The following is a 22,445-nucleotide window of genomic DNA, read 5'->3' on the forward strand; positions in this document are numbered from 1 at the left end:
AAAGTTTCCAAGCTGTATTACGTCAGTGTTCAGTTGTAAACTTTGGAAAGAACAGCCCTGACTTTTTGTTCAGAGTTCGGAACAGCCTCCACTCCTGAGGTGTTCGTAATGCTGAGTTCTACTGTAATTGTGGCCCAAAGTAATGTCTCCCTCTCTCCTTCCCCGGCTGCCTTGTGCACGCGCCTCCCTTCCCCTTCCCTGGGCACCCCTCAAAGAGAGCCAGACCAGAGCCCCGAGCCACAGCGGTCAGGGGGCTGCAACCTCCTGACAGCACCGGGGGGAGCCAGGGGCTCTCTGGGCTCTTCTACCCCCCCGTCACCTTCGTGTGTGAGCAGCGAGCAGGACCACGTCCTCCTGTCTATAGTGTCCACAACAGGTGCGTGGTGTAAATATGCAGCTGAACCATGTGCCAATGCCTAAGCACGCTAATGCCCAGGCCATCACTGGGCCTCTGGAGGCCAGAAAGGCCCTGGGAGCTCTGCTCCTGTCCCTGCCTAAGCAGCTCCTCAGCATCTGACTTCTCAGTGAATGACAGACAGACGGAGAGCCCTGTTCCTGCCCTTTATTGAACAGCTGCTTGCCCACGGGCCAATGCCCTAGGAAACCTCTTTCCCAGTGGGTCCCAGCATTCACGGCATTCTCCCTTCCCTGGGGTGAAGCTGGGTATGGGAACAGCTGGAATCAGAGGACGAAACATCAGGACTGCTTCTGTCTGGGAGCTGGCTCGTTCCACCTTGGGACTGACTGATTATATCTGGGAGCGGACTCACTTTGCAGGGCAGCTGATTCACCCCACTCTGGAGCTGACTGATTGCATCCAAGAGCTGGCTTGTTCCACTGGGCAGCTTATTCATCCCATCCCATATCCATCTCGCTCCACCCTGGAGCCAGCTGCTTTTGCCCAAGGGTGGAGTTGTATGACACTGGAGCTGGCCTGGCCTGCCCAGGGGTTGGCTTGGCCACCTAGGCAAATGTCTGGTTTCCCCCAGGACTTGTCTCTTTCCATCTAGTAGCCGATTGGTTCCTCTTGGGAATGTCCTTGTTACACTTGGCAGCAGACTCTCTCCCACCAGGAGCGTCATGCGCGTTAGACATGCTGTCCCAAAGAATTGATCCTGCAGCCTCTTCTCCGTCCCAGCCGGGACCTGACTTGTATCTGGCTGCCAATTCATTCCACCCAGCAGCAACCAGCTTCCACTTTGTGGGAGACTCTTCCAATCATCAGGTAGTTCATTCCACCCAGGATCCAGCTCCTCACACCCAGCAGCCGACTCTAGCCACCCGACCGCTGCTCTGTGGCATCTGTCACACGACTGGTTCCTCCCAGCTGGTGACCCCTTGTACCTGGGAGCTAATTTGAGTTTGGCATGCAACTCTTTCCTCCCAGCATGCAATTCACTCCTTCCGGCATGCGTCTCAGCTCCCAGATATGGCTCATACCCGCTCTCCCTGGCCTGCGGAGCACTGTCCCCAGTCCCTGGTGTGCTCCTTTCAGCCTGTGACTTGCTCTCCCGGGCGGGTGCTGTGGTTCCCTTGGCCAGTGGTATGCTGCTTCCCTCCTGTGGTAAGCGTGGCCTGGCTCGGGGCCTGTTCTTCCCAGCCAGCAGCTTGTCACCAGAGGCTGACTTGCATCTGGTTCTGGGGTGTGGCTTCTTTTGCCTCTGACGAGATGTGTGGGGCCCAGGGCGAGGGTCCATAGGCCCAGCGTGAGATTCAGTCCCTGCTGCTCGTTTGTATGTCTTGTCAACAGCCACCCCTGCAAGAATTGACCCTCATCAGCATTCATAGAAGAGACAACTCGGGCACCTCTCCTGCTATAGAGCAGCAGCCGTGCGCCTGGGCTCAGCCCCCATGAGAAAAGTGTCTAGCACAGTCACCAGAGGCCCAGCTCGAAAGGCCCCATCCCCAGGACTGCCAACCCCCAGAGATTCAGATCACGAGTCAGGCCCCCAGAATCCTGAGCTTGGGCCCCCAAAGCTGATTTGGTTTTTAAAAGCCGATCCTGTTTTTGGTCTGTCCATTGAACTCCCCCTGCCCAGCCCCATTGTGCAGGCTGATGGTTACTGTTCACCACTCTCCCAAATGGCTGGCACCCGTCACATCTCACCCCCGCAGCTGCCTGTCCCCTGCCCCCAACAGCCAAACAATGCTCCCCCCAGTCCCCGCATCAGTTCTGCCCCCATGTAAGTTCTGCCTGTCCCCCAGCCCCCACCCTCCCCATCTGTTCACCACCCCACCCCCACAGCTCCTTGTCACTTCAGCCCTCCAGCCTCACCTCTGCTGCTCCTCTGGTTCTTCACCTCCCCACCCACAGGCCTGGAGGCTGCCACAGGGTCTCCCAAGTTGGGGGGCAGTCCCGGGGTCTCGTCACCCCTTGGGTTACTGAAGGGAGAGGGCGGGGGGAGAGAGAGCTCTGCCTGGAGCAGCTCTCAGGAGGCTGGCAGGTGGGGCAGGCAGCTAACCAGAGAGCTATTTGCCAGAGGGCTGGCGCATCTTGTGCCATCGCAAGACTGGGCTCAAGCCCAAATCCTGCCACTTGGCGGGCCGGGGGGAGGCGGGGCGGGAATTGCGAGCACTGGCACCACTGCATCCTCCGCTGGGAACCACCCAGCACCCAGGCTCGCCGCACAGCTGGGCCTTCGCTCAGCAGCAGGGACCTTATGTCAGCGTGTGCAGAGGCTGGTCCAAGAGACTCGGTGAGCGGAGGCTGAATGCACAGGCCCTTTGGCACTGGCAGCTGGGTTCGAGGGCTCCGCTCTAGAGCTGAGGACACTACAGCCTAGGATACAGGCTGGAGTGATTTCAGTCATTGACTTCAGTCACGTGATTTAAAAACCTCGCACTGTCCCTCCTGGTAGCGTGACAGGGTGTTCACCCCACACTTGCCCTGAAGGGGTTAGCGGAGGATGGACGGACCAATTCACCTATTAGCCAGTGGTCCCCAACGCCATTGCGCCCGCCGGGGCACCTATGTGCGCCCGCATACTGGCCGGCGGACGAGCATCCGCCGAAATGCCACAGCAAGCAGCGTCATCCAGAGGCGTTGCCACCGGAATGTCGCCGATTCGGTGGCATTTTAGCGGCGACGCCTCTGGATGATGCTGCCTGTCGGCGGCGTTTCGGTGGATGCTCGTCTGCCAGCCACAGTCTGCGGTGGCTCGTCATCTGGCGCCTGCCAGACAAAAAAGGTTGGGGACCACTGTCTTAGGCTGAAGGCTGGGAGAATTAAGCCCTAATTGCGGGAAGCTCCCCTGTGTGGAAACAGGCAGGGAGTCTATAAAGCCAGGGAGCTGAGAGCAGAGCGGGGTGCAGTCGCTCCCTGGGGGAAGGGAGTGCGCTTATACTCTGGTATTACCATGTCCCATCGATGATCCTCATTCCAGCAGGTTTCCGCAATGCCTGTCATCTCAGTATCATGTAGTGCTAGGCTCTCTAGCTCACCCATCTTCGTATGTAGACTTCTAGCGTTTGTATATAAGCACTTAGACGCCTTGTCAATATTGAGTTGCTTGCCTTCATGTGTGGCATTGAAATGGGACTCTTCTGCATCTGACTGTTCCCCTACCTGTATGTTACCAACTTCTTGCCTCTCCTGTATACTAGGATATAGAGTCCTGCCTTTAATACATTCATCCCTAAGGGATGTGTCTGTGGTTTTCTGCACCTGTCGCCTTTCCCCCAGCCCTTCATTTAAAAAATCCTCTACAACCTTTTTAATTTTACGCACCAGCAGTCTGCTTCCATTTTGGTTATGGGGGAGCTCATCCCTCGTGTATAGGCCACTTCTCCCCCAAAGGTTTCCCTCTTCCTAAGAAACCCAGACCTACACCACTGTCTCATCCACGCACTTCGAGTGTTTGAGTTGTGCTGGATGCTGAGACCCTGGCCCTGTCATTTCTTGCATAGATGAGGATTTCAGGTGTGAACTTCTTAGTAGGAAAAAAATCTCTGTGGAAAAATCTGAAACCCTAGGAACAATTAGGAAACCAATTAAAGAAACCAGTGCAAAACATCCACTTCGCAATCTCAGACTATGAAGCAGGAAGAAAGTGATGTCCTAGCAACGTGTGAACGGAACAGCTGAGTGACACTGTTTTTTAAAAATCATGACTTAAATTTGAAAAAAGAATATATTTTAATCATGATTTTTATCTACTGTGTTCGGAGGGCTGAGCCCTGCCCTCCTTGGGAAAGCAGACACCCATCCAGGAAGCACTCAGGCAGATAGACTCAGATTGTGCTGCTTACACACCCCGTCAGCCAGCTTGGCTCCCCTTCTTTGTGTTTATTTGTACACAAGGAAACAAAGTAGCATGCAACAAACTAGCATTGCTGCACAGCTAGGACTGAGAGCTCGGCCCTGGGAATTCAGGGAGGGCAGAGGTAAGGTGAAAGCTCAGCCTCAGCTCTTCTCATTCTTAAGTGCTAACATGTAAATATTTTTTATTGGAAACCTATGTTAAATCGTGCCATGCTACAGAAAGTCTCGACAAGCAGGGTGAAGGCTCCCAAACCACCTTAACTCTGCCCTTACAAGCCCAGCCCTCTCCATGACAGCCATAGGCCTGCACACTGTACATCTTCATCAACAGAATCAGCCACCTCCCATACTACACAGCCCCATATGCCACATACAGGCATGTTCCTACCCACCCACCGCTCTGTATGTGCCGTCCACTTGACCATAGGCCAGCCACTAATTGCCTTTCTTTAGCAAGGCAGCAACACCACCATCTCCTGCCTTACACTTTGTAATACCCCAGGTATTCTTGCCTTACATCTCAGAGTATCCGGGGTTTAATACGGTCCCTACCTGTGATAAAGAAATAGTGTGTCCTGGCTGACACATCTGCTTTACTCTGAGGGGAGTGGAGCAGACAGAAGGTGGGAGGATGGGGCAGAGTCAAGGTTAATTCCATATTTTAACTGCACTTCCACCCTTTCCAATATTTGGGTTTTCTTAAGTGTAACTAACTTTGAATTTCCTGCTGGAATGTTTTTTATTTTTTGTTTTTGTTTTTTAAATACTTCCCCTGTGACATGGAGCACTGTGGGTAACCTTTCCTCTTGCCTGAATCCTCTTTTACTTCTATACGATGTTCAAAGAGAAGATCTGAATGGTTGGCCTTTTGGGTTGTTGGGGTTTTTTCAGCATTGTGGGGGTTGATTTTGTTTGTTTGCTTTTTACTTTAGAAGTATCAGGATTGTGAAACCAGGTCTCGTGTGTGTGTGTGTGTGTGTGTGTGTGTGTGTGTGTGTGTGTGTGTGTGTGTGTGTGTGTGTGTGTGTGTGTGTGTGTGTGTGTGTGTGTGTGTGTGTGTGTGTGTGTGTATGACGACGACGACGACGACGACCCCAGGAGGTCTTTTTGCCATCTCTCATACTAAACAGCCCTACAAGCCTTGGCTGAGAGTTTCAAACATGGCTAGTGGTTTTTAGAAGCCTCAGTTCTTGGGTGCCCAACTTGAGACCCCTCCAAGGGTCCCTGATTTCCAGGGAAGGGGGGTTCAGCACTCTTTTTGACAGTCAGCTGCCTTTCAACTGTCTCAAGTTTGGCACCCAACAACCGAGGTTCCCAAAATCACCCGTCACTTTTGAAAACCTTGGCCTTTGCTCCTTACCGTTAACACGAACAGATTTCAGCTCTCCGTCTCCTTCTTCAACATCTGCCCGCTCCTGCCTATTCGCCACGGTCCTGGGAAACAGACAGTAGGGTTACCCAGGCAAAGGAGGGGCAGCACCCATTAGGACACACATTTCCCCCCCACACCCACAATTGGCAGATGTTCTCTTTACAAAGCAAGTCAGTGCACATGGCTCAGTTCAATAAACAGTCCTAGTGCCTCACTGTGCAGGGAATTCTTGCCACTTGAGACCCGATCTTGCCCCTGCAAGTTTGTTCAAAATGCTGCTACTACGAACCTCGTCCTGTTCTGATGCTGTGTCCTCCCAGCTCGCTGCATCCATTGGCCTCCCTATCCGGCACCGCCCCAAACACAAACTACTAGCAATTGCCTGGCCCGTCACGCTGACCACTGCCGCCGCCTCCTCCTTTTCCAGAAGCCGGCAGATGAATTCATTTTTCTACCACATCAATTTCAGGCTGCTTGGCCTTGCCTGAGGCCTTTCAAAGCTTCGCCCTGCCCTGTCTGTCAACTCTTGCACGTTATTGACATATCGACCCCCACCTCGCTCTCCCTACTAGTCCGAGTGTCCCTCAAGCACCTCCAGGTCTTCTCTCATTCTGCCCTTTTCTGTGTGACCGCTTCCCATGAAGCTCCATCAGGCCATTGCGTTGCACATCTTCTCCAAATCCCCTCTAAACTCCCCTCCGCTGGGGGCTTGCAAAGGGCTTAGGCAGTTGGTGTGCTCGACTGCTGTTCATTATATCAAACTGTTCTCTCTCCTCCTTCCTGTTTGTTCATCTTCTCTGCTGTCTCTCCTCCTGTGCTTACCTTGGAGGGCTCTTTTCCTGTCACGTGCATGCGGAGTCTAGCGCAATGGTGCTATAATGTGTGTGGTCACAGGATAAACAATCAACAACAACAACAATAATAGCAGGAACTGTAGACTCCGTGCTGACGAGGTGACCGTGAATGGAAGCTGATGGCCCCGCCTTACCTTTTTGTTGTGATGCATTTGCCATTGATGAACTTGGTAGAGGTGGAAGAGACGCAGAAGCCTTCTCCCAAGTTGAGGGATACAACTGAAAAACAGGATGGCAAACTAACTGCAGGGAGCTTCCAGGCAGAGCCAGGCCCCGAATGGCCCAGCTGGATCCCAGGAGCTTCCCTTAGCCAGGAGCATAAGGGGAGGGAACAGGTCAGCAAGGGGATGAGCTACAAGGCAGGGGTGAAATGTGAAGAAAAATGTTCTTCCAGGATCCAGAGGGAGAATGTCCCTGCGAGACATCAGAGCTGATCCAAGCAGCGAAGAGACCAGGGCTATACAGACAGCAGGGCTGGGTCAGACTCGGGGGAGGACTGACTGTAGAGGAGAAGTATCAGAGGGGTAGCCATGTTAGTCTGGTTCTGTAGAAGCAGCAAAGAATCCTGTGGCACCTTATAGACTAACAGACGTTTTGCAGCATGAGCTTTCGTGGGTGAATACCCACTTCGTCGGATGCAAGCAGTGGAAATTTCCAGGGGCAGGTAAATATAAGCAAGCAAGAAGCAGGCTAGAGATAACGAGGTTAGATCAATCAGGGAGGATGAGGCCCTGTTCCAGCAGCTGAGGTGTGAAAACCAAGGGAGGAGAAACTGGTTCTGTAATTGGCAAGCCATTCACAGTCTTTGTTTAGTCCTGAGCTGATGGTGTTAAATTTGCAGATGAACTGGAGCTCAGCAGTTTCTCTTTGAAGTCTGGTCCTAAAGTTTTTTTGCTGTAGGATGGCCACCTTAAGATCTGCTATTGTGTGGCCAGGGAGGTTGAAGTGTTCTCCTACAGGTTTTTGTATATTGCCGTTCCTAATGTCTGATTTGTGTCCATTTATCCTTTTCCTTAGAGACTGTCCAGTTTGGCCGATGTACATAGCAGATAACCTCGTTATCTCTAGCTTGCTTCTTGCTTGCTTATATATACACCTGCCCCTGGAAATTTCCACTGCTTGCATCTGAAGAAGTGGGTATTCACCCACGAAAGCTCATGCTGCAAAACGTCTGTTAGTCTATAAGGTGCCACAGGACTCTTTGCTGCTTCTGTAGAGGAGAAGTGAGGAGAGCTGGGCCGAAGAGAGGAGAGAGCCTGGATGGACAGGAGAGGAGATCAGGTCTGGACAGGGGAGACTCCAGAGAGCAGATTTAGCAAGGTGGGTGTGTCTGAGAGAAGAGTGCAGCTGCTCGGGTGAGGAGCAGGGAGGAGGGAGAGCAAGTGGGCAGGAATGGTGCTCTGGAGGAGTGGAGCCGATTGACAAGGAGGGGTCAGGTGCCTGGTGGTGACCGGTATGATGAGATCAGGTAGGACACACACTTGGTGCACACTTGGGTGTGGCCAATGAACGGTTCAGGAATCCATCCCTCCTGCCTCGTGCTCAGGCCAGCCACTCAGCTAGACAGGCCCAGCTACAGTGTCAGCCAGACGCCCTCTCCCCTTTCCTACTGTCGCTCACCTCCATGGCAGTGTTTCCAGCTGGCCTTATCTCTCTGCCCCCTAGTGTTCCTCAGGCCTTGGCATCTCCTGCCCCACACCCAGTATGATTTTTAGTGTGCGCTGTCACACCCCTAGGGCGCAGTCCTGGGTGGGCTAACATTCCGGATGCTGCTAGAAGCCAGGGACAGTTCCTGCATTGAGCCCAGTAACTTCTTGAGGAATGTCAGCACATCCAGTCCTGGGTTCAAGCCCCCCCCATGAGGGAATATTTCCCACACCCCTTGGCAAGCTGCTCCAGTGACTGACTACCTTCGCTGGCCAACATTTTGCCTCTTAAATCTCAATTTAGCTAACCGAACTCCAAGCCACTGGATTTTGTTATGCCTCTGCCTGCTACAGGAACGAGCCCTGAAGTATCATGTATGATTTTCTTGTGGAGGTATTTATATACCGTGATCAGGTCACCTCTCAACCTCATGTTCAGTGAGCAGAATAGACTGAGCACTTTTAGTCTCACTGTAAGGTGTGCTTTCCAGACCACAGATCATCCTTGTAGCACTTTGCTGAGCCCTCTCCTCATTTTCAACATTATTTTTATTTCCACAGCCTTGTTTAAAGCAGTGGTTCTCAACCAGGGTCTGCGTTCCCCGGGGGTGCACAGAGGTCTAGGGAGCACAGCAACTCATCTAGGTATTTGCCCTAGTTTTACAACAGACGATGTAAAAAGCACCAGCGGCGTCAGCGCAAACTAGCATTTCATACAATGACTTGTTTAGCTGCTCTATGTACCATACACTGAAATGTAAGTACAACAGTTACATTGCAATCGATGTATTTTATAACTAGATGGTAAAAAGGAGAAAGCCAGCACTTTTCAGTGATAGTGGCTGTGACACTTCTGTATTTTTATGTCTGATTTTGTAAGCAAGTTGTTTTTAAGTGAGGTGAAACTTGGGGGTGCACAAGACAAATCAGCCCCCTGAAAGGGGGACAGTCATCTGGAATTTGGAGAGCCGCTGGTTTAAAGTAGTGACACTAGCTCTAGTTCTGCAGCAGGTGTTTCACACTGTACGTCTCTAATAGCAAATCCTGGACAGCTGATGGCCTGTGCTGTTGCTGGCCTAACAGGACATTACAATTACCTCTTCTCCTTGCCCAGCAGCACGTTCATGGTTCCAGGGCTACCTGTGCCTTTTACCGCTTTTCTGGTGTCCCTGAGTGCACCCCCACAATTGTTAGGCCTTGTGCCCTTCCCTTTGCTGGGGTGGAAGGTCCATGATTCTCCCACTCGTCCACTGTGACCTGGGCTACAACACCCTGTGCGTCAACCATGCGAACCCCCACAGGCCTGGCTGGGCTGCGGTACCGGCAGTTCTGTCAGTGTGAATTTGTCTAGTTTTAGCTTCCAGCCGTTGGATTGCTAGAGAGCTCGGTAACGTATTGTGCTAGTCAAATATATGTACTAAATAATGTTCGAGAAATGAATATTATATAGAGCATTGTAAGAAAATATAAAGGGATCTTTGCTTTTGGTATTTGTCTGTGCTAATGCAGCATTTCAGAACTTATCTGAAAGAGCTTCAGGGTTATATGAACCATGAAACTGGTTATTGTGTCTTTAGCTGTAAAATGCATGGCCTATGCAAATAGCAGGGTGAAGCAGTGTCGAGATGGAATTGTTAATTCCAGGGGTCTCCCTCTTCCTCTGCCCCCCCCCCCCACAAGCTAACAAGTAAATACTCAAGGCCACAAAAACAGATCAGTCAGAAGAATTACAACTACTATACGATTTTAAAACAAAAACCAGGATGGAACCAGAAGGGATGACAGAAGTAGACAGCTAAAAGTACTTTTTAGCAGGATAAGCAAAAATGTATTTGTTTAGGTTAGTTATTGTGACATATGCCTGAGAATGTCTTACTGAGGGGGTTAGAATTGATCGGTACATAGCTACGGTAACTTGGTAAAAGGAGCCTGTGCAAAGTTATGGAAGAGAGGATGAAAGACGGGTGATTAACAAGAGAGTGGTGAAGACACAGGAATAAACATAGCAGGGATCAGAGATGTAAAGAATTTACGTTCCTTGAGAACAGGGTGTGTGAGCACTTACTTTTCTTTCCTTATCTATTTTTGCATGTATATGTAATTCATAGGTAGGGCCCTACCAGATTCATGGCTCTGAAAAACACATCACGGACCGTGAAATCTCATCTCCCCTGTGAAATCCGGTTATTGTCGGGGTGCCATGGTATTGCCACCTTACTTCGGCACTGCCTTCAGAGCTGGGAGGCCAGAAAGCAGTGGCTCCTGGCCGGGCATCGAACTCGGAATGCAGTGCTGCTGCCAGCCGCAGTGCAGAAGTGAGGGTGGCATGGTATGCGGAGGTGTCACTTTGGGGAGGGCAGGGCCAGCCTTACGGGTGGGCGACTCAGGCGACCAATCAGGGTGCCATGGTCGGGAGGCTCTCTGGTCTCTCTCCCACCCCCACACAGACAGCCCAAGGCCCCTTTAACTCCAAGTGCTGGGGAGGAGCAGGGCTACGGGTGCCCTGGCTGGGGAATCCTACCCTGCGCCAGGCTCCAGCTGCTATCCCCAGCCAGGCTACAGAGGGACGGGACTTCCTCTTCCCCGGCATGGGCTGCTCCTGGGGCCGGGGCAGACCCACCTCTGGTGGTGGCACAGAAGTAAGGGTGGCAATGCCATACCATGCCACCCTTGCTTCTGCGCTGCTGCTGGCGGCGGTGCTGCCTTCACAGCTGGACTCTCGGCCAGCAGCTGCTGCTCTCCAGCTGCCCAGCTCTGAAGGCAGCACAGAAGTGAGGGTGGCCATACCACAAGCCCCTTACAATAGCCTTGTGCCATCCCCCACGACCCCTCTTTGGGTCAGGACCCCCACAGTTACACACCGTGAAATTTCAGATTTAAATATCTGAAACCATGAAACGAGATTTTTAAAATCCCATGACCGTGAAATTTACCAAAATGGACCATGAATTTGGTAGGGCCCTATTCATAGAGAAGTGTTGTCTTAAAACATACAAATAAAAGCTAAAAGAAACTATTTAAGCCTAGTCAAAGTGGATGTCATTTTTCACCCGACAGGATCTTGTTACACCTTTGTCTGCTAGAGTGAAGAACCCTCTGTTATCTCACTCCACACTGTAGGTACTTATAGACTGTGATCACTCACTCCTTAGCCTTCTCTTTGTTCATTTAAACAGATTGAACTCCCCGAGTCTCACGATCAGGCATGCTTGCCAATCCCTTATCATTTCCATAACTCTTCTTTGAACCCACTCCTATTTACCAACATCCGTCTTGAATTGTAGACCCCAGCACTGGCTGCAGTATTCCAGTAGCAGTCGCCCCAGTGCTAGATACAGAGGTAATATAACATCCCTACTGCTTAGATTCCCCTGGATATACATCCAAGGATCCCAGCCCATTGGCCCACCTCATTGTGCTGGGAGCTCATGTTCAGCTGATTATCCACCAGGGCCCTCAAGTCCTATTCAGAGTCACTGCTTCCCAGATAGAGGCCCCCATCCGGCGAGTGTGGCCTTCACTCACTTCCTAGGGGTATGACTTTATATTTGGCCATGTTAAAACAGATTAGTTGCTTGCACCCATCTTACTAGGCAATCTCGATGGTCTCCGTCAGGAACCTGTCCTCTTCGTTGTTTACTGCTCCCCCAGTCTTCCTGTTGTCTGCAAACTTTAGCAGTGAGGAGTTTGCCTTTTCTTCCCGGCCATTGAAAAATAGGTTAAATAGCGCAGGGCCAAGTACCGATCCACTAGAAACATGCCCTCTTCATGAAGATTCCCCTTTTACAATTACATTTTGAAACCTATCTGTTAATCCGGTTCGACGGGTGCCATGTTGATGTTGCATCATTCTGATTTCTTAATCAAAATGTCATCTGGTACCAAATCAAATGCCTTTCAGAAGTCTAAGTATATTACATCAACTGTGTTACTTCTATCAAGCAAACTTGTATTCTCATAAAAAAATCAAGTTACTTTGACAGGATCTATTTTCCATAAACGCATGTCAATTGGCATTAATTATATCACCTCCCTTTAATTCTTTATTGAATCCTGTATGAGCCGTTCCATTATTTTTCCCAGGATCGATGTCAAGCTGACAGGCCTGTAATTACCCAGGCTGTCCTATTTACCCTGTTTAAAATATTGCACATTAGCTTTCTTCCAATCTTCTGGAACTTCCCCGCTGTTCTAAGACTTATTGGAAATTAGCTTTAACGGTCCGGAGAGCTCCTCCGCCAGCTCTTGTAAAGTTCTGGGATGCAAGTTGTCCAGACCTGCTGATTTAAAAATGTCTGTCTTCTAGCAACTGCTGTTTAACATCCTCCTGGGTTACTGTTGGAATGGAAAGTGTTTCATCATCATCTGATATGACTACATCTGGCTTTTCCCCAGCTACAGACCAGAAATACAGGTCTGTCACATCTTACGTGCATTTAACATGCGCGATTTCAGCTTTACGCGGTCGGCAAAAACAAAAAACAAAAAAAGAGAAAAATAACAATTTTAATATTGTTTCTGTAGTGCGGGCGATTCCGCCCGCCATTCAACTCAATGTAATTTTGACTATACGCGGGTTTCGCTTTACGCGCTGACCGCGGAACGGAACCCCCGCGTAAGATGAGACAGACTTGTATTTAATGAACACTTTTGCCTTTTCGGCATTATTATTGACAATTGTATCGTTTCTATCTAGTGACGACCCAGCACCATGTTAGCACAAACAAGTAGCATATTCACAGCTAATAGCTCAGGCCTTTTCTTAATGACCCCTGACCAGGGCCAGCTTTAAGCCAATTCCCCCGATTCCCCAGAATCGGGCCCTGTGCCTTAGGAGTCTTCTCTCCCCTCCCCCCCTCGGTGGCTGTGGGGGGTCCGCTCCGGGTCTTTGGCGGCATTTTGGCGGCGGGGGGAGGGGGTCCACTTGGGGGTTTGGCAGCATTTTGGCGGGGGTGGGGGTCCACTCCGGAGCTTCGGCGGCATTTTGGCAGCAGGGAGGTTCTTCAGTGCCATGGAAGATCTGGAGCAGACCCCCGCCGCTGAAGCCCCGGACCACCGCCGAGTATTCAAATCAGGCCCCGCCCTTCATAAAGTCGTCCTGCCCCTGACCTGTCTACCACAACCAGTTCACTTATCTGGAGCCATTGTTTTGCCTTCCTGCTTTTCCCCTAACAGCCCTCCTAGTAAATCATTTTACGAAACCAGTGTGTGCGAACTGCAAATGCTGCTATGCAGTAGCTATCCCCATAACCAGCTCATGGACAATATTCATAAATATTCAACCCCACCTCCATCACAACTGCTCCCTCGTCTTTCTGGGCTATTTACAGAGCTCCAGTCTCTGCAGGTTCAAGGCAATGTGGACACTAGGAAATATCCAAGTGTCCGGTCTCAGTGCTGATACTATTAGATGTATCATCTGCCTTCCATACTGCTGACTACCAGGTGATGTTGTCTCTCCTGCAGACGGTGGGACGGTGGATGAGGCTGCTTCGGAGTGGCTTTGCTGTCTGATCCCAGAGGGTACTGTTGGTTGCTCTCCTCCCCTGAGGGCTCTCGCATGTGGGGCTCAGCAGGGCTCCATTCTCTCCTCCCTTTGGGTCACTGTGTATATGGGCTGTTGGGAAGGTTGCTAGGAGTGTGGTGCCTTTGCTCTAAATGTCCATCTCCTCTGACTCCCATGGTGCAGTTAAAGCCTTAGCCAGTGTCTGCAGGAAGAGGGTGAACTCAACCCCAATAACCCTATGTTGCAAGCTCTTCCAGGTAGGGACCATCTTTTTGTTGTGTGTTTGTCCAGCTCCTAGCACAAAGGGGCCCTGATCCATGACTGGGGCTCCTAGGTGCTACCATAGTACTACTAAACAATAATTATCCTCAAAATAGAGACCACTGGGGAGGTGGCTGCAGGATGGGAATGGCCATTCACTGTGGGATTCCTCCACCACACCCAAGTCTAGCATTACTTGGATTGAGTCTTGATGGTGTCGCACATCGTCTGGGGTAGGGGCCGAGGGATCTCCCTCACCCTCTGTCCAGGGTAGGTCTCTGTGAAATGATATGTCAAGTGGGTACACCCCAGGAGGGCAGAGAATACCTGAGGGAGTGCTTGTACCAGCTGATCCATCTGGGCCTTTTGTTCAGCCCCAAACATCTCCCCTTATTTGACAGCATTATTAGCCTCTGTTGTTGGAATCTCTGGTCTCAGTCCAGGGGTGATAAAGAAGGCTTGCCAGTCACGCCAGGCCTTCAGTAGGTTGGCATCGCAGATGTGGGTGTCTTTTCTTTTGCCTGGGTGCCATAGGCCCAGCTGACTATGAGGTACAAGTTGCAATACCAGGTCCCTGCCATTGGGCCAGTAGCTCGGACTCTGTGCTTGGCAACAGCAGAAGAACTTGGTCCCCCAGCTTGAACTCTCCTCACCGGCCTTCATGGTTGTTTGTCACTGCGTGATGATGCTGAGCCTTCTGTAGGCTCTCATGGGCAAATGCCCCCAACCTTTCCAGCTGTTTCTGCAGCTGACAGACGCATTGGACTGGGTGTTTCTGCTCGTGGTCCCTGACTTCCCCAGCGCTCCCGTAATAAACCGAGGACGTCCCAGAGCTGCCTGCCATAGAACAAGCTGAAAGGGAGGAACCCAGGGATGCTTGGGGAACCGCCTGGATAACAAATAGTAACAGAGGCAACAGTGATCCCAGTGCTTGGGCTCTGTGACGACAAACTTTTTCAGCATCCCCTTGAGGGTCTTATTAAAACGTCCCACTGAGCCATCAGTCTGGGGCTGGTAGGATGATGGTTTTAACTCAGCTGTCTTCAGGAGTCTACACATATCCTGCATCAGGTTGAATGTAAGGTTGGGTTCCTAGTCGGTCAAGATTTCCCATGGCAGGCCTACCCTGGCAAAGAGTTTCGTTAACTCACTTGCTATTGTGCTTGCGTTGATAGATCGCAAGGGAACAGCTTCTGGATAATGTGTTGCATAAGCCACTATTACCAATGTAGAATGATGGCCTGTCGAGCTCTTTTCTGAGGGGCCAGCTAGATCCAACCCTGTCCTCTCAAAGGGGGTTTCTACTAGGGGAAAGGGTGCCGGTTTGACCCCCTCAACCCCGGAGAGTTGGCAGTCTGGGCAAGGCGCTCAGTAGCCTGCACCATCCTGGACACCCCAGGCCCGTAGAAGCCAGCCATGAGGCAGTCAAAGGTTTTCTCTCTCCCTAGGTGCCTGTACAGGGCACCTCATGGACCAAGGGCAGTACCTCCTGCCTATGCACTTTTGGGGACTGGCAGCTGTGATGTACCAATATAATAAAAACCAGCAGGATCTTATTAAGAGGGATAAGGCAAAGATGCCACATTTATTGTAAATACCATAACAAAACAAAGGACAATGTTTTTCTACTTGTTTCCATTACTACTTATTCCTTATACACACACAGACACAGACACACACACACACACACACACATATTCATTCACACAATCATTCATTCAGGTTCTGTATAGATGTTATAGTTACCAGCCTAGATGTTGCTCATGCCAAGTTACTGGCCAGGTACCTTGGTCATGAGGATGGAGCCGAGTCTGTGTCAGATGCATCTGATGCTCCTGGAGGTTGGTATCAGAACCATAGACTCAAAGTCCTCAGTCTTTAGAGTCCAGTTTTATAGGGATTTTTCCCTATGTTAGTTCATAGGAGTTGCCTCATTCTGCTGTTGCTAAATCAATCAGCAGATGGCTGGCTCCATTCTGTCAGATGCTTGTTTTTCCTTCCTTTGAGGTGTGGTGGGTCATCTGGTTGATCCCACTTGACACCTTCTTCAGCCAACACTGAATTCTTCAGACTGGTAACTCCCTAACCATTCAGTCACATACATTCTCTATCTTAATCACATCTATTTCACTGTTTCTTTACTTTTTGGGGTGTTACCAATTTATGTGAGACTCCCTGTCTTTTAACAATCAAAGATAAAGTGAGATGAAAACTTACAGAGGGTGGGGGTCTCTATTTATTTATACACTATAACAGCTACTGTTTTGGCTTACTTAGAGTTAATTAATGTTTAACAAGTTTTATACAAAGTATTTCTTTGAGCAGGCTTCACACAGACACAGCTGGTGGCTTGCAGGTTAGAATCACAAATTTACTTTTAACATAAACCTTTAGTTATGAGGCATCAATTAACAATAAGTCATTTTTCATATAAACCATGTCTAATATAAACCTTCTTTCATATCCCTACATAATCCCCCTTTTGACACTACGATATACATATATTCGTTAGTGTCACTTTCTATGTAACCTGTTTAAAAGAAGGTACTGTGAGGCAACATGGGTTTGTGATTCCAATCTATTGTACATTCTTTTTATCCAAAAGCACATGCTAAACATTTTAATAATACAAATACAATTTAATACTAAGACAACTATTAAGGGATGTAGCATTACTGATAGGATGCCAGTAGTGGTTGGGGACCATCCAAAGAATATATTATACCAGTAATAAGTTATTTGTTTAGTAAAAACAGTACTGACATTGCATTTACATTTATCTACTGGGGGCTGCTAACACTCTGCCCCTTGATCTATGATCATTACAGTAGTTGTTGTCATGGTAGGGCACAGGTGATCTGTTGTAAACAAACCAAACAATTATAACCAGGTGAATATAACTAAAACCATTACAATTGACTAAAGACCAGATATAACCTAAACACAAATCCAAACAATTATAGTTATAATAATTGGGAATACAATAAAACCATAACCATTACAATAATTGGGTACATTGACACATAAGATGAGGTCTAAGTTTGATGCTGCAATAGCCATCAAACAATAAAAGTTTCTGAGGTTCTTAAGCACACACAAGAAATAAGATTTTGTAGGAGGACCACAGTTGTTATGCAGGGTTAAGCTGATTTGGACTTTAACATTTATTTGCTAAAATGTTGCAGAATTCCCTATTTTTAACAGTTGTACTTAAGAGGTTTTTGGGGACCTGAAAGATGGGGCCCTGCAATTATGGGCCAAGGTCTTACAGGTTATGGGGGCCCAAGAACTACCCTTTAGGACTTGGGGAAGTAGAACCAGAGTGCATAGAGAAAAGTGTGGAATTATCAATACAAGCAAATGTAACTAACAATACAAATGTATTAATAAAACCTAACAAAAAATAAACCTGATGCACTGGGGACCAAAGTTTTTTGGACACAAGTGGTGACTGATAAGTTGGATGGACATGGGGGAAGTAGAGAGAGGAAAAGATATTTGCTCTGTCTAGTGTAGTATTTTTTTTTTATGGACCCAATGCTAGCACAGGACACCACTAGAGACAGACACAGAACATGCAACACAGAACATGCAACACAGAACATGCAACACAGAACACTGAACACAGACTTTGTCGCGACACTATAACCATGGTATTTTATAACTCTTCAGCTGGTACCAGCTCTTCTGATGTTTTGGTTTTAGAGCCTGAAAAATAGAAACTTAGAAATAAATTAGCACAGTGCTTCCACATGGCAGACCCTGCTTAGTCTCTGCCACAGTGTGTTTGGTACTTGGGGCTGCACAAATGCTAATTAAGTGGTGCAAAAAAAAAAAAAATTTAAAATCCCCAGCCACTTTGCCATGGCCTGGAGGCCTGAGGCAGATGCAGGAATTCCCAGCCACTTTGCCATGGCATTCTGGCCCTGGGAGGAGGAATCTACCCAAATATCCCCCTTCCCACTCTCCAGAGGGGTCCCAAAAACCTGCCCCTTCTGGGGTTTCAAATGTTTCTTCTTCTGATGTTACTGCTGTTGTAGGATTTGAGAGTGCTGTTTTAACTCTCTGTACCCAACCTTAAGGGCATCTAACTGGGTTTGGGTACTACATACATTTTTATTTTTCTGCTTTTGCAGCAGAGGCTTGTAAATCTTAATGCAGTTTTTTTTTTGTTTTTACATTTTCCCAACAGTTGTGAACAACAACCAACCACAACAACAAAAAAACAAACCCAAACTGATAAATATTAAGCACTATAGCCCCTTAATTCCTAAAAGAGCAGCTTACAATGGTTGTTTCACATATTTTCTTCCCAATGTTTTTTGGGGGTCCCACGCCTCTTTTTCCCAATGTGCCATTACTTTCCAATTTTCTACCCCTTTTTCCAATTGGGATAGTTTTTCTTTTAGAGCTATTTTCTCCTCTTTACAGGCTGCTAGGTGGAGGTAGCTGTCATTACAAGCCTTCCACAGCAGCCAGATCCCTGCAGCATCTCTTTTTACTGCATTTAGGGGTTTGCATATGAGGATATATTGGGCCAATCTATCCTCTAGGTCCAAAATGGTGCAGATATCTGCAAGGGCTTGTTCAGTCCAAGGACTGTGCCCATATCTTTGGAGAATTTGCTGAAAAGGCGTTATCTCTTTAATAAAAGGTGAGGTAGAAGCTACTTTTGACTTCATTTCTTCCTCTGGGACTGTTTTCCCTTGCCTTTTCTTAAACATTTTAAATTTTGTTCAGCAAGCAGCACTGTCTGGTCCCTGGGACCCTCTTGTTGCTCCTGATATATATATATATATATTTCTTTTTCTGCTACCTTCACGGAGGCCAACAGATTTAGTTAACAATTTTCCTACTACCCACCCGGGGGCCAGCAGTTTTTGTTAACAATTTTACTTTTCCTACTACCCACCCGGGGGCCAGCAGTTTTTGTTAACAATATTTTCTTTCCTACTACCCACCCGGGGGCCAGCAGGTTTTGTTAACAATCTTTTCCTACTACCCACCCGGGGGCCAGCAGGTTTTGTCAATAATTTTATGAGCTCTTTATTTTCCTGCTTCCCACACGGGGGCCAGCAGTTTTGGTTAACCAAGAATAGAACCGTGCTCTGTAGAGCCGGTTGTGTGCACACAGATTGGTTTACAATAAGTGAGGCAAAAATACCAATAATCCCCCTTTCGCTATTCTCCACCAAAATGTTGTACCAATATAATAAAAACCAGCAGGATCTTATTAAGAGGGATAAGGCAAAGATGCCACATTTATTGTAAATACCATAACAAAACAAAGGACAATGTTTTTCTACTTGTTTCCATTACTACTTATTCCTTATACACACACAGACACAGACACACACACACACACACACATATTCATTCACACAATCATTCATTCAGGTTCTGTATAGATGTTATAGTTACCAGCCTAGATGTTGCTCATGCCAAGTTACTGGCCAGGTACCTTGGTCATGAGGATGGAGCCGAGTCTGTGTCAGATGCATCTGATGCTCCTGGAGGTTGGTATCAGAACCATAGACTCAAAGTCCTCAGTCTTTAGAGTCCAGTTTTATAGGGATTTTTCCCTATGTTAGTTCATAGGAGTTGCCTCATTCTGCTGTTGCTAAATCAATCAGCAGATGGCTGGCTCCATTCTGTCAGATGCTTGTTTTTCCTTCCTTTGAGGTGTGGTGGGTCATCTGGTTGATCCCACTTGACACCTTCTTCAGCCAACACTGAATTCTTCAGACTGGTAACTCCCTAACCATTCAGTCACATACATTCTCTATCTTAATCACATCTATTTCACTGTTTCTTTACTTTTTGGGGTGTTACCAATTTATGTGAGACTCCCTGTCTTTTAACAATCAAAGATAAAGTGAGATGAAAACTTACAGAGGGTGGGGGTCTCTATTTATACACTATAACAGCTACTGTTTTGGCTTACTTAGAGTTAATTAATGTTTAACAAGTTTTATACAAAGTATTTCTTTGAGCAGGCTTCACACAGACACAGCTGGTGGCTTGCAGGTTAGAATCACAAATTTACTTTTAACATAAACCTTTAGTTATGAGGCATCAATTAACAATAAGTCATTTTTCATATAAACCATGTCTAATATAAACCTTCTTTCATATCCCTACAGCTGGGCCCTAGCTCCCTTGTCTGTCTTGCTCACGCTATGCGATGAAGCCGGTCTCCCTGGAATCGGTCACGCATGCAGGGTCTCCCAGGCCAGCGCGCTGCCCACATGACAACCCTTCTTCCCAGTCCTCCCAGGCCACTTTGTTACACCATGAGCCACGGCAGATGGCAACTGACAATGGTTGTCTCTCCCTGCGTCTGGCAGACGGCAGCTCAGAGACAAGTTTCTGCCCTGGCTCTGGTGGCCGTGGAGAAGGCTTCCTTCCTTCCCCACCACCATGCCCACGAAGGCCTGAGCTGCCGAGCCGTTCCTGCTGCCAGATGAACCCCAGCTGCTTCCACTTCAACCGATTCAGAATTTCTCTACTCCACAGACAAGCCTGGCCGGGCATGGGCCAGACTGGCCATTTCCGTGGCAGCAGGTCTGGGCTAGGGCAGGACAGATGTCACCTCTCTGAGTGAGATCTCACCAGCCTCCCTCGCTGAGGTTTTCAGACGTGCTGGGGAGCTGTAGCCCACAGCCCACAGGCCAGACCCACCCCTGTCCTGGCCTGCTGGGGTGGGGAGGGTGTTGAGCTTGCCGTTGGCTGAGGTTTATGGCCCTTCCCAGGGCAGAGTGAGGAGCCAGGCTCCCTAGGTGGTGGGTATTAGGCCCATGCCCAGGAGACCAGCCCTTGTCTGACCCTCGTGCTTCTTCCTACATCCCCTTTCCCCTCTCTGCTCTGCACCAATTGCATCAGCCACTGTCTGACCACTGCCTAGCTCAGCACCCACCCTTTTCCACTGAGCTCCCCCGGACCCCAGCCCCACGCGTACAGCTCCGCCATACCTCCCTGTGTCGGAAGAGCCTGTGCTGCTGGCTGGATCATAGCCACATGCACCTCGCTCTGGTTTCACGTCACACTGCAGAGCCCAGCCCCTGCCTGGCCGGGCGCTGCCTGGAGACTGATTGTGATGTCAGGACTCTGCACTTGGCATTTGAGGTCTGCGGTTGGTTACAAAAATCAATCACAGGCAACAAGTGGAAAAGATGGTTTAACCCCTTATGTGCCAATCCTTCCTGTTACCTAGGGTGCTGCTCTCACCATTAACTCTCTCCCTGTCTGCCTTTGTTTGTTGTTCATTGTACGTTGGCTGAGCTGTGCACAGCCGTCTGCCTGCACTGCACACATTCCTTAGGGCCACCCAGGACACTAATTGCTCTAGGAATGAATGGATTGTAGAGCCAGGCAGATGGAAACCATTGTACTGAGCTGGCATCTTTCATTTCACTAGAGCATCTTTCCTCATCAGGTCACGGTGCTGGGGAGTCCTTGAGTGCCTGCATGGCTCTGCTCTTCTCTCAGCTCCCATGGGAGGTGGGGGACACGGGACCCAGAGGGGGCAGCACCGCTGAGTTATATGAAGGCCTTGTAATATTTTCTGTACTATTCTGTCCCCCCCCCCTTTTTTTTGTATTCAAACATCCTCTTTTGACCACATCTGCACGTTGAGGCGAGGTCTCCACTGAACTCCATATCACTGTGTCCCAGTTCCTTTCTTGGGTCGATACAGCTCACTTAGACTCCTGCAAGGTAGAGTCGTTTAATTTTTTCCCCTCCAGTGTGTATTACTTCCCATTTGTCAACATTAAATATCATCTGCCATCGTGTGGCCCATTCCCCTAACTTGTTCAGGTCTCGGAAGTTCCTCACAGCCCTCTCCGATCTTGACTAACCTAAATAACTTTGTCATCTGCAAATTTTGCTACCTCGCTACTCACCCCCTTTCCAGATCATTAATAAATATATGAAACAAGGGACCTCGTATGAAACCTCGCAGCCCCACTGTTAACCTTCTGCCATGATGAAAATTGACCATTTCGTCTTACTCTTTGGTTTCCATCTCTTAGCCAGTTTTTGATCCACGACGATACTTTGCCTCTCACCCCCCTGAGGACTTTGCTTCTTTAGTAGTGGATTGTGCAGGACCTTGCCAAAGGCCTTTTGGAAGTCGATATAACATACCCACTGGTCTGCTTTAGCCATCACTTTATTGGCACATTCAGAGAATTCTTAAGAGAGTAACAAGACACAACTTTCCCTTGCAGATCCAGGCTGGTTAGACCCTATGAAATTGGGTTGTGAATTCAATCCTTGAGGGGGCCACTTAGGGATCTGGGGCAAAAATCAGTACTTGGTCCTGCTAGTGAAGGCAGGGGCTGGGCTCGATGACCTTTCAAGGTCCCTTCCAGTTCTAGGAGATAGGATATCTCCTATTATTATTAATTATTATTATGATCTTCCAGATTTTATTCTGTTATTAATTATCAGTTCAACCAATTTGGCAGATACAGATGTAAGGCTTTTACAGGTCACCACAGAGCCTTTTTAAATATGGATATGACATTTGCTTCCTTCCACT

The 22,445-nt window shown here is 48.7% G+C and overlaps 1 protein-coding gene across 1 annotated transcript; it reads right to left on the reverse strand.

Moving 5' to 3' along the window:
* Nucleotides 1–462: 462 nt before the first annotated feature.
* LOC123378266 lies at nt 463–21,000 on the reverse strand. Its single transcript, XM_045031849.1, has 4 exons — nt 20,872–21,000; nt 6,622–6,706; nt 5,622–5,695; nt 463–1,756 (listed from the first exon to the last, which is right to left on the reverse strand). Exons 1-4 carry the CDS (start codon nt 20,909–20,911, stop codon nt 630–632), a joined length of 1,326 nt encoding a protein of 441 aa, XP_044887784.1. The 5' UTR covers nt 20,912–21,000; the 3' UTR covers nt 463–629.
* Between the last annotated feature and the right edge of the window lie 1,445 nt (nt 21,001–22,445).

The sequence above is a fragment of the Mauremys mutica genome, chromosome 10, assembly GCF_020497125.1.
Source record: "Mauremys mutica isolate MM-2020 ecotype Southern chromosome 10, ASM2049712v1, whole genome shotgun sequence".
NCBI lineage: Eukaryota > Metazoa > Chordata > Testudines > Geoemydidae > Mauremys > Mauremys mutica.